Here is a 17,591-nt window from a genome sequence, read left to right on the forward strand (position 1 = left end):
CTATTTTTCCTGTTTATAGCTTGTTTTGTATATATTAGTTTGTTATCTCCCCAATTAAATTGATTTTCTTGAGGGCAGGGAACTGTCTTCTGCCTCCTTTTGTATCCCCAGAGCTTAGCACAGTGCCTAGCACATAGTAGGCAATTATTATATGTTTATTGATTGAGAGTAATCTTAGAAGGTACTGGCAACAGTAGAGATTGGGAAAGGCTTCCTGAGCCGAGCCTTGAATCCAGGAGGCAGAAGTAAGGAAGGAGAGCATTCAAGACAATGTAAAACGGGGTTGGGAGATATAGTGTGAGGGACAACAAATAAGTCAGTGTAGCTAGATCATTGAATTTATGAAGGGGGGGATAAAGCATAAAAAGAAAGGTAGGAAGGGGCCTGCCAGGTCACGAAAGGCTTTAAATGCCCAATAATATGATTTATGTTTAATCTTGGAAGTAGTAGGGAGCCCCTGGAGCTTATTGAGTAGGGTGAGGTATGTGATGTAGTTAGACCCATGTTTTAGGAAAATCACTTTGGCAATTAAATGGAGGATAGATTAAAATGGAGAGAAACTTGACAAAGGGAGACCAATTAGAAGACTTGCCGTGGTATAAGCAAAATATGATGAAGGCTTGTAGTATGGTGGTATTTGAGTGAAAGGGACATCTGCAGGAGATGTTGTGAAGACAGAAACACAAGTTTTGAGAACAGATTGGATATGTGGAGTGAGTTCAAGATAATAAACCTAGATTCTGTTGTTGACAATTAAGGGAATTACATATGGCTGCCAACATGAAGTTTTAAATTATTGCTATCATTTTACCTCCCATGACTTAATCTGACCTCTTCTCTAACAGAAACAGTAAAAGAATAATGTGAGTCAAGAATTCCAGTAACAATAGGAGAAAAAGGTCTCAGTAGCAGAGCTGTCCAGAGTCCTGGCCACAGTAAAAAAAAAAGGGTCCTGAGTGGCATCTAGGCATCCTGGCCTGAACCACAGCAGGACTGCAGTAGCCAGGGCCAAACAATTCTCAGAGAAAGAAGGGGCTAGTCTTGGCCAGACCTGAACAGCTAGAAAAGAAGGAATGGTAAAGAGAAATGATACTTTAGAAAAGAAAGTGATAATCCTTACCTAAGTACTGTGAATTCTGTGAAAATTAAAAATAGGCCAAACAAAAAAACAACAATTCAATGAGACCAAAAGAAATAATAAAATCAAAAGATGGGGGGAGGGGGGTAAGAGAATACCAGAAGAAAACATAAGCTAAATAATATAAAAAACAACCGATTTGGAAAATAGGTCAAGAGATGAACTAAGAATTATTAGATTATCTGAAAATCATGACCAAAAAAACCCCACCTGGATATAGTATTTCATGAAATTATAAATGAAAACTGCTCAGAAGCCTTGGAATCAGAGGGCAGAGTGAAAAAAGAAATAAACCCATGGTAAAACTCTTGAAAGAAATCCCAAATTGATTACTTAGCCAAGAGTGGAAAGAACAGAGTCTAGATCTCAGTAGTGATGATGGCATATTAAAGGAATCAAGGATGGACAGTGATGAGTAATCAAATGCTAAATCTTGAACCTGTACTATCTCAAGTTTTCTGTGTACTTTCAGCCTATAGAAATTCCTCTTTTAATTAGAGGAAAATTAATTTTTATTCTGCTGTTATTAAGCATTAATTAGAGATTTACTTATTTAAGAAAATTAGAGATATCTGTTAGGGACTTAAGAGAAACAGAAGAGATTAAGAAGTGGCAAGAATACACAAAAGAACAATACAAGAAAAATCTTGGCATTGCCGATAACTATGATGGTGTGATTACTACTGATCTAGAGCCAGACATCCTGGAGAATGAAGTCAAGTGGGCTTTAAGAAGCATTGCTAATAATTAAGCTAGTAGAGGTGATGGAATTCCAGCTGAGCTATTTGAAATTCTATAAGATAATAGTGTTAAAGTGCTGCACTCAGTGTACCAGCAAATTTGGTACTGGATTGGAAAAGATCAGTTTAAGTCTCAGCTCCAAAGAAGGGCACTACAAAAGAATGTTCAAATTACTGAACAGTTGTGATCATTTCATATGCCATCAAGGTTATGCTCAAGATTTTGCAAGCTAGGCTTTGACAATATGTGAATCAAGAATGACCAGAAGAGCAGGCTGGTTTTCAAGCCTCAAGACAGAGGGACTAGACACTAAATTGACAATATTCACTGGATTATGGAGAAGCAGAGGAGTTCCAGAAAAACATGTACTTCTGCTTCATTGACTACACTAAAGCCTTTGACTGGGTGGATTACAACAAAATGTGGCAATTCCTCAAAAATATGGGAGTACCAGATCATCTTAACTTGTCTCCTGAGGAACCTGTATGCAGGTCAAGAAGCGGCAGTTAGAACCAAATATGGAACAACTGATTGGTTTAAGATTGGAAAAGGAATACAACAAGGCTGTATGTTGTCACCTTATTTGTTTAACTTAAATACAGATTAAATCATGTGAAATGCCAGGCTAAATGGATCAAAAGATGGACTTAAGGTTGCCTGGAGAAATATCAACATTCTCAGATATGCAGATGATACCACTCTGATGACAAGAAGTGAAGAAGAATTAAAAAGCCTCTTGATGAGGGTGAAAGAGGAGAGTGCAAAAGCAGGCTTGACGTTTAACATCAAAAAACTAAGATGTTGGCAACTTGTCTCATCACTTCCTGGCAAATAGAGGGAGACGAAATGAAAGCAGTGTCAGATTTTTTTTCTTGGGCTCCAAAATCACTGCAGATGTAACCTACATGGTTACAGCCATGAGATTAAAAGACTTGTTCTTTGGAAGGAAAGCTGTGGTAAATCTGGAAAGCATACTAAAAAGCAGAGACATTACATTGCCGACAAAGGTCCCTATAATCAGAGCTATGGTTTTTCCAATAGCAATGTATGGTTGTGAGAATTGAACTGTAAGATGGAAACCTGAGCACCGCAGAATTGACACTTTTGAATTGTAGTGCTGGAAAAGACTTGAGATTCCCTGGGACAGCAAGGAGGTCAAATCAGTCAATACTTAAAGAAATTAATTCAGGCTATTCACTGGAGGATTTAAGCTGAAGCTTAAATGCGTTGGCCTAATAATGAGAAGATTGAATTCATTGGAAAAGACCCTGATATTGGGAAAGATTGAAGGCAAAAGGAAAAGAGGATGGCAGAGGATGAGATGGATAGATAGTGTCATGGAAGCAACAAACATGAACTTGCACAGACTTTTAAGATGGTGGAGGATAGAAGGGCTTACTATGCGAATGGTCCATGGAATCACATAGAGTCAGATATGACTGAATAAGAGATTTGCATTTTTTAACTTTAAATGTCTTGAACTGTATGTGTTCAAATCAACATATGAACAAGAGTTTATATATTTATGAAAATGAAAGTAAAGAACAAATCCCCAAACCAATTTTTTACAAACTCGAAAAAAGAAAAAACCCTCTAAAATGGTTAAGCACAACAATAGCAAAAAGTGATTTTGAAAAAAAAAGAAAAAGAACTAGGTTTTAACTTTAATACAGTTGTACTCACATCATCTATTATCTTTAACACGTTTTGTTGCTATTCACTTTTGCCTTTATTTACAATGGTTGTTGTCATTGTACATGTTCTTTTGCTATATTCACCTTGTATCACTTTATAATAGTCTTCGTGTTTCCTTACATCTTAATTTTTTGTTCCTTCCAATGCAAAATAATAGCATATTCACTAGTTATTGGACACTTAATATCTTCCCATTTTTTTGTGTGTATGTGTGTCTGTTTTGAGTAGACCATTTTTTTCATTCATTAAAAGTCTAAATTTGTAGGATTACCTAGGTTAATATTATGAATTTTTAAAACTCCTTCAATATAATTGATTTCCTTTGTAATCCTATGTTTTTTATTTTATGCACTTTAAATCATTATTCTGAGGAGTCCATAGGCTGCCAATGGTGCCTATGACACAAAAACCTTAACCCATGTCCTAGAAGCTAGGGGAGAGACCTATTACTGATTCACCTAGCCTTGATGATTTAATCTGTGGAACCCACAGCAATCAATCAGTCGTTCAGTAAGTATTTATTAATCGTATCAGGCATTTTATTGTTACCTTTAACATAAATACAAAGAATAAAACAGTCCTTGCTCTCAAAGAGTTAACTTTCTTTTTTATTCTTCTTCAGGTGAAAGAATGGAAAGTAGTAGGGAGAACTCTGTATTATATTGTCTCACAGATGAGTATTAATTCAGTGATTCCATGGGCCTCCCCTCTGGATCCCTGAAATGGAATCTGATGAATCTGGTGCCTTTTTCTCCATTCTCTGGTTCTAGGAGTTTGTGGTTTCTAGAGCTCTTGTGGAGTAAGACCAGGCATTTTCTAGCTCTTGGGAGAAATTCTATTTCAACCTCTTCATTTTCTGTCTGTTATAAAGCATTCCTTCACAAAAATGTCTTTTATCTAACCTGTAGATTTTAAACCATATATAGTAGGTAGATTAAAGATATGTTTTTTATTTTATATCAGATCTCTGTTACTGTTGCCCAGGAGCTTAGGAGATAGTTTCAGTAAGTGGTTGTATTGCAGTAGTCAAAGTATGGTAAAATAAGAAGATTAAATCATCATTATTATTTTTTTATATCTTAATAGACAGGCAGTGGTTAGAGGTTCCCTTCCACATCCTTTTGCCTTGACGTTGTTTGAAGACACACTGTACTGGACTGACTGGAACACACATTCCATCTTGGCCTGTAATAAGTACACTGGGGAGGGGTTGCGTGAAGTCCATTCTAACATCTTCTCTCCCATGGACATACATGCTTTTAGCCAACAGAGGCAGCCAAATGGTAAGTGAGCCATATTTTTGTTTTTTTGTTTTTTTTTGTTTTTTTTTTGGAGGGGGGAAGGCAGGGCAATTGGGGTTAAGTGACTTGCCCAAGGTCACACAGCTAGTAAGTGTGTCCAGTGTCTGAGGCCGGATTTGAACTCAGGTCCTCTTGATTCCAGGGCCAGTGCTCTACTCACTGTGCCACCTAGCTGCCCCGTGAGCCATATTTTTAAATTGTAAGTTGGAACTGTTACAATTTCTGTCTTTTGTAAGTAGTAGTAGAAAGGGTAGCAAAATATGTCTTAGATCAGTGGTGTCAAACTGAAATAGAAATGGGCCACTAAGCTGGACTGCATATTGACTTAGAATACCACATATTAACATTATATGTGTTCTATTGGATTTTTATTTATTTTGTGAAATATATCCTAATTGTATTTTAATCGCGTTTCTACAGTACTCAGGCAATTTGAAGCTTAATGTTTGACCCTTCTGTCTTAGATTTTTCAGCATGATGTATTTATTTACTTCTTGATCTTTTTTGCTACTTACTGCCATACAAACTCTATGCCCCATCCTTTTTTTTTTTTTTTTTTTAAGGAAAAAAGAGGGGGATGGGAATTGAGATGGTGATAATGCCAAGTTCTCTTATACTATTTCTCTTTCTCTTCATTGTTGATACTTTAAAAATAAACCAATATTGTTAATGGAAATTTAGGCAGTCGACTTCAGTTGAATAGTTCATTGAATTACATCCCAGCTTTAACTCTTCCATGATGTGATTTAAAAAAAAATTCTCACTCTTATTCAGTTAGCCTTCAGCTGTGCTCAGTGGCTTGCTTCCCCTAATCTCCCTTTCCAACCAGCCAGATCTTTGACTGCTGACAGCACCACTGAGATATTTGGGTTTTGGGGCCAGGTCTAAAAGGAGGACAGGAATATGAATGTCTAGGCATGTGGATGTAAATATCTGGGCATTTGCCTGAATGTAATTCCGACTATATTTCAACACCAAATAGAAACAAGTTTTGGATTTATATGTTGCGTGGTATTAAAGGCACCTCTCCTCTCTCTTTCTGCTTTGAGATTATCAATTGTTGAGCCTTTGGTATATGCCTTTGGTATATGATCTGGTGACTGTAAACACAATAGCTGCTTTAAACCTAGATTCCGTTGTTTGCAATTAAGGGAATTACATATGGCTGCCAACCTGAATTCTTAAATTATTAAATTATTTTACTTCTGTGACTAAATCTCCCCTCTCCTCTAACAGAAATAGCAACAAAAACAACAAACTACCCATACTTATTCCTGGTCTTCTTGTCCCTTAATGACATCACTGTTGCTTTCTTCCTGCTTTGAGAACTTTGGAATCTTTTTTAATCCATTCCCTATCTCCTGTGTCATTCAGCAGCCAAATCCTTTTGTTTTGTTTTTGTTTTACCTTCCATATTTTTACCATCACTGCATTAATCTAGTTTCTCATCACTTCATACCTGAATTTCTCCAACATCCTACTTGGTCTCCCCAACTCCAGTCTCAGTCCCATTTTCATTTCATATAGCCTGACTGATCCTTCTAGAACATGGTATTATGTTACTCCATTTTTGAAAAAGCACTAATTAATGGTTCCCTCTTGCCTATCTTGTCAGTTGAAATTCCTGTCCTTTATCACCCTTTGATCTGCCTCTCCTTTACCAGTACAACCTTATTTTCATTATTCCTCAGTATATTTCAGCTTCAAGCAAGCTAATTTCCTTACTACACCACCCAAACTGCTACCTCCATGCTTTTTTCCCATGTTCTCTTTCTCACCTGAAGTGTTTCCCTTCCTCCCATCACTTCCTTTTCAACTGTTAATATTCTGCTTATCTTTCAAGACTCAGTTAATTTCATCTCTTCAGTGATGCCCTCCTGATTATTTCCTCCACACTATACAAAACTATAGTTCTAGTCTACCTGGTATTTGATATTTGTTTTGCGTGTGCTGTTCCTTTAACTAGAGTGTTACCTTTCTGAGAGCAATTACCATGTCTTCTGTTTTTCTTGCATTGTTCACAGTGCTGAGCACAGAGTCTGTGCTGAAAAAATGATTCATTATTTTCCTTGTAGATGCCTCAATAGGTAGTCACATGTGACATTTTGGCAATGATTTTTGTTTATTTGGTGTTTATCACAATTATTCACATTGTCTATCCAATGACAAAGGATTATTCTTGATCATTAGTGTTAATCTGTGTGGTTTATATCTGACAGCTACAAACCCATGTGGAATTGATAATGGTGGTTGCTCCCACTTGTGTCTGATGTCTCCTGTCAAGCCTTTTTATCAGTGTGCCTGCCCAACTGGAGTGAAACTCCTTGAAAATGGGAAAACCTGCAAAGATGGTAAGGAAATGGCCTCCTAGAAGGAGAACTTTGAATTAGCAATTGGGATTTCCCATGCCATTTTCCCCCTTTCCTGTATTCAGTGCTGTACCTTGTTGTGTCTCTTATGGTGTTGAGTCATTTTAATCTCTGTCTTCAGATAATAGGTCTTTTTGTAGCAAGCCTGTTTTTATTATTTTGTGACAGCATTTAACAATGCTTAGGATTTTTTTGGGTTGAATTATCTGCTATTGCTGCTCTCCAACTCTTAATTAGCTATAATATCAAGTAAATTACGGTGGAAATTACTTTTGCTTCCCAAGAAAAATACTCAAAATAGACATTCCTTACAGGTCTGTTTTCGTGAAAAAAGATAAGTTGTTTTTTTTTTAAATAAAGAATGTTATGGGACTGATACAATTTTCAATAAATGCATCTTAAAGGTTTCTTATAAATTTCCATGTCAATTGGCTTTGTTTGCATGGATGCTTTTACGTTGTATAAAGACTTGGAGACAAAACTTTAAATTTGACTGTGATGCTGCTTTAGTTAACTGTAGCTTAGAATCTCATAAAATTTTTATTAGTATCTTTGGTTTTTATATCACTTTTATAACCCATATCCTTCCTCTCTTCCCTCACTTAGAGCTATTCCTATAACAAAGAATAAAAAGAGAAATATGCTTGGAATCTCTATTTTTATTATCACTGTTTGATTTTGGGCTATTTTCAAAAATTTTTAAAAATACATAATTTTCCTATATTCTGCACAATAATAGCTCAGGGTCACACAAGGGTAGCAGTTGGCATCCCATGATCAAGTGCATTAGTTCCCCAAGGGGTGTCACTGTAGTGAAAGAAAAGTAGAAGACCTAGGACAGAGTTCTTAGGCAGATCCACAGGTTTTCAGGTAGTGAAAGAAGAGGAGTGAACAAGAAGACCAAGAAGAGAGTTTAAGAAAGGTAAAAATTGAGAATATGAAAAGAAAAAAGATTTTAAGTTTTAGTGTACTAAAGCAGCTGTAACTGTCACTTGTTTAATTTTCTCTTCTATCCCCATACTTTGATAGTTCCAAAGAAAGTATAATTTCTTAGAGGAAAAGAGGGTTATGGATTTTTCATTTGGAGATTCTGGATATCTAAGGGAATGAGTAGAAACCAGTACTACTATCTTCCTTTTCCTCCATCCTTCTCAGTATTGTTCTTAATCCCCCACACTCATGGAAATCTATTTTAGGTCTTCTTGGCCTCCTTTGGGACCTAAGGGGGAGCCCTTGACAGGTTATGTGAGGGTTTTTTTTCCCCTCTAACTTTAAAAAGCTCAGACCTTTATTGAGGAGTACATTAGTGGGGATTTGTTGGCAAAGAGGTCATGGAATGGGATGGATAAGATTGTATTTATTTGCAACATATTTGTAATGATTTGGCATTAATAAGTGATTATTATAGCCAAAGGTGAAATTGGCTAAGTCTAGTCAAATAGTTTCCATGGTGAACAATATTTTTCATTTTAGTTTGTAACAAAAGGTTTTTGTATTGCTGCTTTTTAAAAAAAATATAAGACAACTTTAGAAAGAGTTTATCTTAACATTTATAGTTTGTAGATTCACATACTGTAGAATATTTATTTTTTGCTATGTTTCAGATATGTGACTTGGCATGCCCGAGCATTATTTAAGTGTTCAGTTTTTAATTACCTTTCCAAAGTCAGCAGTGTCCCCTTCCCTCCCTTCTCTTACTTTGCTTACAAAAGTTTGAGCCTGGTTTATTTTGAAGTTGAGCAGAGCCTTGAGTTAAAAATGGGTCTGTGAAGAATACCAGGGTCTTTTCTTCTCTATTGCAGTCTTCTGATGCTTGCTTTTGATATTTTATGCAGTTACTTGGACTTAATTTTGTCCAATTAAAACTGACACTAACACAGAACAGATATGACACATCTTAGTAAACTTCACTCCTTTTCTCAGTAAAGGTGAGTTTAACTCAGATCCTAATGTGGAAATGGTTTTTGTGTCCTAGTCCAGTTCCTTATATAAAATTCTTAGGGTGAGGCTCTGTCATAGCTGTAAGAGAGCTTTTCTATTTTTGTCTATTTCTACAATCAGAGGCTGAACCTTGTTTTTATTTACTTGTTTAATTAAAGCAAAACAAAATCATACCACCTACTTCCTCTGCTTCCACCTACATATTTATAGAACAATGATAGAAAAAATCATTTACCCATGCTTAATGATAGCACTATACATTTGTGTTACATAGTCTCAATTGGAACCTAAATGCCTTTATTCTTCCCTAACTGACCCTCATTTCCTTTCCTTGATGTTGCTATGCCAAACTTTTTTTGTCATAAAGCCTGCCTGACTACTCTTTGCCCTGTACCTCTGGGAGAGTACCTCACTTCATATTTTCCTGGGATAATTCACATCATTTGCCTTGAGCTCTCTCTTTTCCCCTACCCTATATCTCAGAGCCCAGAGCCCTTCGTTACCATCCCCCACTTTCTACTCCCTTTCTTCGGTCTGTGATTAAGAGGTGACCTTTCTTGCCAAGACCAACCTTTCCCATCCCCTTAATTTTATCTCCTCCCATCTTTGTCAGCAAACACCATTGTAGCTGTTATCCCTTTCATTTTTATTCTCTTCCTGTCTACTTGTTCCTTTCCTGTTACCTACAAATATGCCCAAGTAGTAAAGTCCTAGAAAAAGCTTTCTGGACTTGTTGCCTTCACTTCCTCTCTTCTACTTTTCAAACCCTTATGATCTGACTTCCTATCTCATTTGTCAAGTGAAACTGCTCTTTCCAAAGTTACCAGTATCCATAATTTCCAGACCTAGTGGCCAGGTCTCAGTCCTTTTCCTTCTTGACCTCTGTAGTTTTTGACATTATTTACTACTCCCTCCATGAATAATTTGTCCTCTCTGGGTTTTCATGGAACTGCTCCCTAGAGCCTCAGAGAAAAATGCATATTAGACAAAAGCCCAACAGGAATTCCTAGAAGAACTAAAGAGAGAGATTTTTTTAAAAAGGAGGAATAATTTTAAAAATCAAGTATGAGCAATAGAGGGAAAATTGGGAAAATAAATGAGAACTATGCAAGAAAATTATGAAAAGAGAATTAACAGCTAGGTTAAAAAAAAGCCACAAAAATAATGAAGAAAATAATTCCTTAAGACTCAGAATTGGCCAAATGGTAAAAGAGATACAAAATGACAGTAAAGAAAATAACTCCTTAAAAATTAGAATTGGACAAGTGGAAGCTGATGAGTCTATGAGATACCAAGAAACAATAAAACAAAGTCAAAAGAATGAAAAGTAGAAGAAAATGTGAAATATCTCATCAGAAAAACAATTGACCTGGAAAACAGACTGAGAAGAGATAATTTAAGAATTATTAGGCTACCTGAAAGCACATTATCAAGGAAAACTCTCTAGATATTATAGAACCAGAGGACAAAGTAGAAATTGAAAGAATTCATTGGTTTCCTTCAGAAAGAAAGGAATATTATAACCAAAACCCAGAGCTTTTAGGTCAAGGAGAAAATATTGCAAGTAGCTAGGGAATTCACATATCACAAAGTCACTATCAAGATCACACAAGATTTAGTAGCTACCACCACCAGTACTGCCAAGCAGAGTACTTGGAATATCATTTTTCTGGAAGGCAAAGGAGGTAGGATTACAACTAAGAATAACTTATTCATTAAAACTGAGTATAGTCCTTTAGAGAAACAAATGGACATTTAATGAAATAGAGGACTTTCAGACATTCCTGATGACAAGACTAGCTGAATAGAAAGTTTGACATTCAAACACACAATTCAACGGAAGCATTAAAAAAGATAGACATGAAAAAGAAATCTTAAGGTATTTAACAAGGGTAAACTGTTTATATAGCCATATGGGAAGATGATACAAGTAACCACTAAGAATATTATTACTTTTAGAGCAATTAGAAGTAGTCTACTTAGACAGAGCACATGAGTGTGGCTCTGTTATGTTGGGATGAGGTCAAAAAAAGAATGAAACGCTGAGAAAGAGGGATGCACTGGGAGAAGGGGGAAGGGATAGGAAAAACACACACACACACACACACACACACACACACAGAGAGTTGGGTATTGAAATTAATCTTATCCAATAGGAATAGAAAAGGAAGGGGCAAATAAAAAGTGGGCAGTGATAAGGGGAATGGTAGGTTAAGAGAGGCAATGGTCAGAAGCAAAACAGACTTTCTAGGAAGAAACAGGGTGAAAAAGAGAAGAAAAAAGTAGAAGAGAACAGTATGGAGGGAAATACACAGCAATTTTAACTGTGAATGTAAATGGGATGAAGGCACACATAAAATTTTCTCTTCAGTATTCTAGGACCAGGGTTCAAATTATTTTTATAATTTTCCTTTCTAGGAGCAACTGAATTATTGCTTTTAGCCCGAAGGACAGACTTGAGGCGAATTTCCTTGGATACACCAGACTTTACAGATATTGTTCTACAGCTAGAGGACATCCGCCATGCAATCGCCATAGACTATGATCCTTTGGAAGGATACATCTACTGGACTGATGATGAAGTGAGAGCTATACGTCGCTCTTTCATAGATGGATCTGGCAGTCAGTTTGTGGTGACAGCTCAAATTGCACACCCTGATGGCATTGCAGTGGATTGGGTTGCACGGAACCTTTATTGGACAGACACAGGCACTGACCGCATAGAGGTGACAAGGCTTAATGGAACCATGAGAAAGATTTTGATTTCAGAGGACTTGGAGGAACCCCGAGCTATAGTCCTGGACCCAATGGTTGGGTAAGAAGCTGCTGCTAGTCAGTTTTTCTATCTTGTTATTTCTTTTCATTTGTATCAAAAAAATATTGTTGGGACAAAATGGGATATGCAGTGGTGTTTTAGTAAATTCTTTATTGGCCATCCATTCTCCATGTTGTGTTGGTTAGAGTAGAACTCTTACGTTAAATAGTTTTATTTCCCAAAATATATTGCATACCTTTCCTTCTTAAATTAATTCCATGTTTGCTGGCTTCTGGTGGTTCAGATTTTCCTAAGGTTGTACTATGACCATAAAAAATGTGGAATGATACTATTTTCTCCCCCCTAGATTTAATTTTCATAGCTTTCTCAGAATACTCGAAGCCATGTTTATGATACATCCTATACATTATTTTTATTATTCAGTGAATGAATTATTTTTTCTCTTGGTCAGTATTGCCAATTTATTTGATGTTATTTTGGAGGATGTGATAGTTTCAAATAAATAGTTTAAACCAATATAATGTGCTTATTATTTTAGTCTGAGAAACAGTTTTTAAAAATTTGCCAGCTCATAAAAAGATCTTCCCCACTTAATATACCTGCTTTCTGATTATTTTGTCTAATGAATATGTTTGTTGAGTGCCAACTGTATGCAAGACTATACTTGTACACATAGATACATCATAACTTTCAAAGAGTTTAGTCTAGTACAATATAATATGGTTCATTCTTACATTCACTCTTAGTAAAGAGGCGTTGATACATTGTAACACTGGTTTGAATGTAAGCCTTTCAGAAATTAAAGCTCCAGGTAGTTATAAGAGGAAGATAGGATTGTAGGAAACACTTATTTTGAGAATTCAGTTTGTTATCCAAATGTGTGACTGGAATGTTGATTTTGGTAATGATTAAAGAATGTAGGAATCTAGGAAAATGCACATTAAACTGTAAGAAACACAAAAATATCTGGACAATGTAAATAATAGAATTTTAGAATTGGAAGGGACTTCAGAAATTAGCTACTAGTAAATCCTATTTGAATTTAAATTCTTCTGCCAGTTCTTTTACTAGGTACAATGAGGTATGTGTTCCTTCGTTAAGAATTTAGTGTATTTTATAAACCCTTAGTGTTTTTTTTTTCTTGCTAGATGGTTTCTGATGATGCCAATGATATTTTGGAAGAGGATATAAACACTGAGATCTCCGAAGGGGTAATTAATTTTAAATCCATGTTCTCTGTGTTTCTGTAGGTACATGTATTGGACGGATTGGGGAGAAATTCCCAAAATTGAGCGAGCGGCTTTGGATGGGTCTGACCGAGTAGTTTTGGTGAATACATCTCTTGGCTGGCCAAATGGTTTAGCTCTGGATTATGACGAAGACAAAATATACTGGGGAGATGCTAAAACAGACAAGATTGAGGTTTGTTTCCAAATTTTTTCATTTTAAACTAGTTTTATAGTAGTTTTAAAAGTAGATGGATACTAAATAATTCAGTGAGTCCACTCCTGATTTTCTAAAGGCATCTGGAGTGATTGTTATGAAGATGTCTTTGAAGAGGTTAGGATAATAGACATTTATAGTTATCCCTTGGGCTCAAAAATTCAACTTCACAAATACAGAATGGGGAATGTGTTTCTAGAAAAATGTTTCTGAAAAATACCTGGAGGTTTTAGTGGATTGTATGCTTAATATGAACCACTAGACCTAAACAGATCCTGAGTGCCAAAAAAGTTAATGTTTTCCAAGGCTACATTAAATCTTACAGGGTTCTAGAGGGCCTAAAATAATGGAAGGAAGAGTTTTCTTCCGTGCACTGCTTTGGTCAGACCACACCTGGTATGTTTCATAGAATTCTGTTTACCGTATTTTAACAAAGACAAAGTGGGAGCGTGTCCAAAGAGGATCATCAGTATAGTAAAAAGGCCATAGGATATAAAGGGATCTGTTGAAGGAACTGGAGATATTTGGCCAGGAGAAGCAAAGAGCTGGGAGGGATCAAGAGAGTAAGGGATGACAGACAAGTTGTCTTCGAGTATTTGAAGGGTTGTCATGTAAAAGAGGGACTAGACTTATTGTATAGTTGGGCCCATATTGTGCAACTAGGAGAGAGAAGTAAAAGTTTCAGAGGCAGATTTGGGCTTGATAAAAGGAAAAAAAAAAGCAGCTTATTAACAGAGCCTTTTAAAAGTGGGATGGGCCTTCCAGGAGGAAGTGGGATCCCTTGTACTGGAGTTCTTTAAGCAGAAGCTGGATGACTACTTGTTGAGGATGTTGTAGAGGGAATTCTGATTCTGATAGGACATGGCATAGATGGCTTCCGAAGTCCCTTCTTAGATACTATAATTCTTCCTTAGCACATCATCCTTAGCATCCTGTGGCATATGAGAAACTAAATGCTCACTGATTTTTTTCTTTAAAGTTCAGATAGGTTTTTTTGTTTGTTTTTGTTCATGTCATAGGAAAATAGGCTGAAGCATGTCTGGTTGTTTCTTTCTCTTTGTTCTCCAGCTTATCAATGCCTGGACTGTGACAGAATGCATCTCCTTATTCCTGGAAGATACACCTCTCTTAATGAAGGCCAGGATTATATTAGCTTATTTAGCTGTTCCATCACCCTGTTGTTCACATTGAGCTTGAAGTCCTCTAACCCTCCAAATCTTTTTCAGATAAACTTACAAAGTTAATTTAAAAAGATAATCCTCAAATGTAACACTTTACATTTATCCATAATAATAATGATAAGAATAGCTAGCAGTTATATCATGCCTAATATGTATGTGACAGGCACTGTGCTGTGTACTTTTGAAATACTATCTCAACTGATCCTCACAACAGCCTTGGGAGATAGATGCTGTTGTTATACACTATTTTATAGTTAAGGCAAACAGAGGTTAAATGACTTGCCTAGGATCACTCAGCTAGCAAGTGTTTGACGAGGATTTGAACTCATGTCTTCTTGACTATAGGCCCAGCTTTAACCACTGCACCACCTTGCTGCCTATTGAAAATCCCTATTGAATTTCATCTCTTTACTTTAAACTCAGTGCTCTAGACCGTCAAAATCTTTTTGGATGTTCATTGTGTTAGCTGTTCCTCCCAGCTTGTGTCATCAGCAGATCATGTGAGCATATCACTTCTGCCTTTGTCCAGATCACAGATTAAAATGTTAAACAGTACAGGTCGAGCATAAATCCCAGGAAACCTTCACTGCAGGTGATATTGAATTGTTAATTCTCTTTGGATCTGTCCATTCAACCAGTTCTCAAGCTATCTTATTATCATCCAGTCCTCGTAAGAATACTGTGAGGTCCTTTACCAAAATTGTCAATAAAATGTAGCTAAATTACGTTCATAGTGTTTCCTTGCTCGAGTCACTCTTTCACAAGAGGCTCATCTGGCATGACCTGTTCTTTTTGAAGCCATGCTGACTCTCTGTAATTACCTACTTCCTTTTCTAGATGTTCATTAACTCTTTAATGATCTGTTCTAGCCTTTTACCAGAATTGAAGTTAAGCTTCCTGGCCTGTAGTTTTCAGATGATTCTCTTTGGAAAATCAGGACATTTGCCCTTTTCTTATCCTTCTACACCTCTACTAATTTCTGAGGATTTTCAGATATACCTAACAGTGATTTCATAGTCATATCTCCACTTCTTTCTGTATTCTAGGGTATAGATAGTTCATTTGGGACAGGTGACTTGACTTATTATCCTTATTAATCTTGGGTGTTGACTCCCTGTTAGTCATTTTCATTTTGTTATCTCCAAATGCAGAGGTTATTCTCTTAGAAGAGAAAATAGAAGGCGGAGTAAGACTTTGCCCCTCATCAGATACTACTGACCTGTCCATCCCAAATGATGCTTCTTTCTTTTTGTTAACCCCCTTCTTTTCCCTAGTGTGGCTCAAAAACAAACCTTTTTGGTTTTTCTTAGTTTCCCTCTCTAGCCTCAGCTTATTCTGAATTTATTACTTAGTGCTTCTTTTCATAGTATTGTGCCATACTCATATAATCATCCTCTGTTATTTGTCCTTCTCTTTTCTGTACATATCACTTAAAAATCTAAGTTGATTGGTAAGTTTCCTGTTAATCCACAACTGCATCTTTAGATTATAACTTCCACTTTTCCTACTCTATGGAATTGTTTATGCCTTTAGAATTTAATTCTTGAGAGTTCCCTGTCCTACCTAGGCTGGCTTCCCTAATAGAACTGTGGTCCATATCATTCCTCTGAACCTAATGAAATGTCAGACTTAGCTTGGTGTTCTTCTCTTTTTCTATCAAACTTTAGGAGGTTGTGGTTACTTTTTCCCACAATGTTTTCATTATTTCTATCCTAGCATCTAATTCTTCTTTATTAGTGAAAATCAGATCCAATGTAAAAAATTCCCTCTGTTTCCTTGGCTTTTTGAAGGATGAAATTATTAAGGCAAGTCAAGAAGTGATTAACTGCACTGTTTCCCAGCATATGTCAAGATAATTGAAGTTTTCTAACATTACTCTATCATGGCTCTGTGCCAGGATTATGATCTGTTTCTCAGACTCATTACCTCTTTCTTTCTGGGTATTTTGTAGCATACTCTGATGAAAAAAATGTTTCAGTTTTCTGTTCTGCAATGATTTTTACCCAAATGCCCTCCATCACACTTTCCTCACCTTTGTTTACTGGATTTCCTCTCAAGAATACCGTACTATACAATTTGATATCCTCTTTCCTCTACTCCCTACTTTTTGCCTGTCCTATTTATTTTAAATAGGATTTACTTATCCAGAAACATATTCCACTTACAGGTTTTGTCCCATCAAGTCTCAGTGAGAGTTTTGAGGCTGTGAACATGTTAGTTGCATTCTTAGCATGATTCCAAGTTGTTGTTCAGAATGTTTGGACCACCAGTACATTATTGTGTTCAATTTTCCACAACTCCACCAACATTGTCTATTTTCATCTTTTGTCATCCTTGCCAGTTTGTTGGGTGTGAGATAAAACTTCAGAGTTTTTTGATTTTCATTTTAAATCATTCTTTCACATAATTGTTAATAGTTTGCATTCTTTTTTGCATATCTTCTGACCACACGTTTTGGGGAATAGATGTTAATCTCACGTAGCTGTGTTAGTTCCTTATGTATCTTGAATATCAGGCCCTTATTGGAGATATCTCCACACACCTCACAATGACCACTTCCCTTTATTAGCTTAGTTGTGTTAATTAATTTTCTTTTGGTTCTTTCATGTTATGTAAACTTTGTATTTGTATGTAAACACTTGGAGTCTATTAGTTTACTTACTGACTGCTTTTTTGGATTCTGCCTTCTATGAATATTGGATGTCTCAATTACTTTCATTGTAGCTGCTTTCTATGCTATCTAGCTTGGTGGTTCTACACAGGCAGTTTTCTCCCATCTTTTATTAGTTTAAAATACTTTTTGTTAGATTTGCACGATATATACTGCAAAGGCCTAGTAGTTTTTTCTAATCTTTATTAGTAGTGCTACAGTCCTGTCCTCATCTGTCATACCTATATTTTAAGGTACAGATATCTAAATCCAGTTCTTAGATGGCATCTTCATTACCAGCTGCGCACTTTCCAAATCAGTTTTTCTGTTTTTTTTTTAATCTCTTGCCCATCTAT

The 17,591-nt window shown here is 36.2% G+C and overlaps 1 protein-coding gene across 1 annotated transcript in view; it reads left to right on the forward strand.

The window, feature by feature from the left end:
* LRP6 (LDL receptor related protein 6) overlaps positions 1-17,591 on the forward strand; it is a 137,363-nt gene that overhangs the window by 56,016 nt on the left and 63,756 nt on the right. Inside the window, exons 4-7 of the mRNA XM_036758829.1 lie at positions 4,661-4,857; positions 7,095-7,226; positions 11,604-12,000; positions 13,212-13,383. Of these exons, the coding sequence (XP_036614724.1) occupies positions 4,661-4,857; positions 7,095-7,226; positions 11,604-12,000; positions 13,212-13,383 (898 nt within the window). The remainder of the gene's footprint in view (positions 1-4,660; positions 4,858-7,094; positions 7,227-11,603; positions 12,001-13,211; positions 13,384-17,591) is intronic.

Source organism: Trichosurus vulpecula, chromosome 5 (assembly GCF_011100635.1).
Source record: "Trichosurus vulpecula isolate mTriVul1 chromosome 5, mTriVul1.pri, whole genome shotgun sequence".
NCBI classification, from domain to species: domain Eukaryota; kingdom Metazoa; phylum Chordata; class Mammalia; order Diprotodontia; family Phalangeridae; genus Trichosurus; species Trichosurus vulpecula.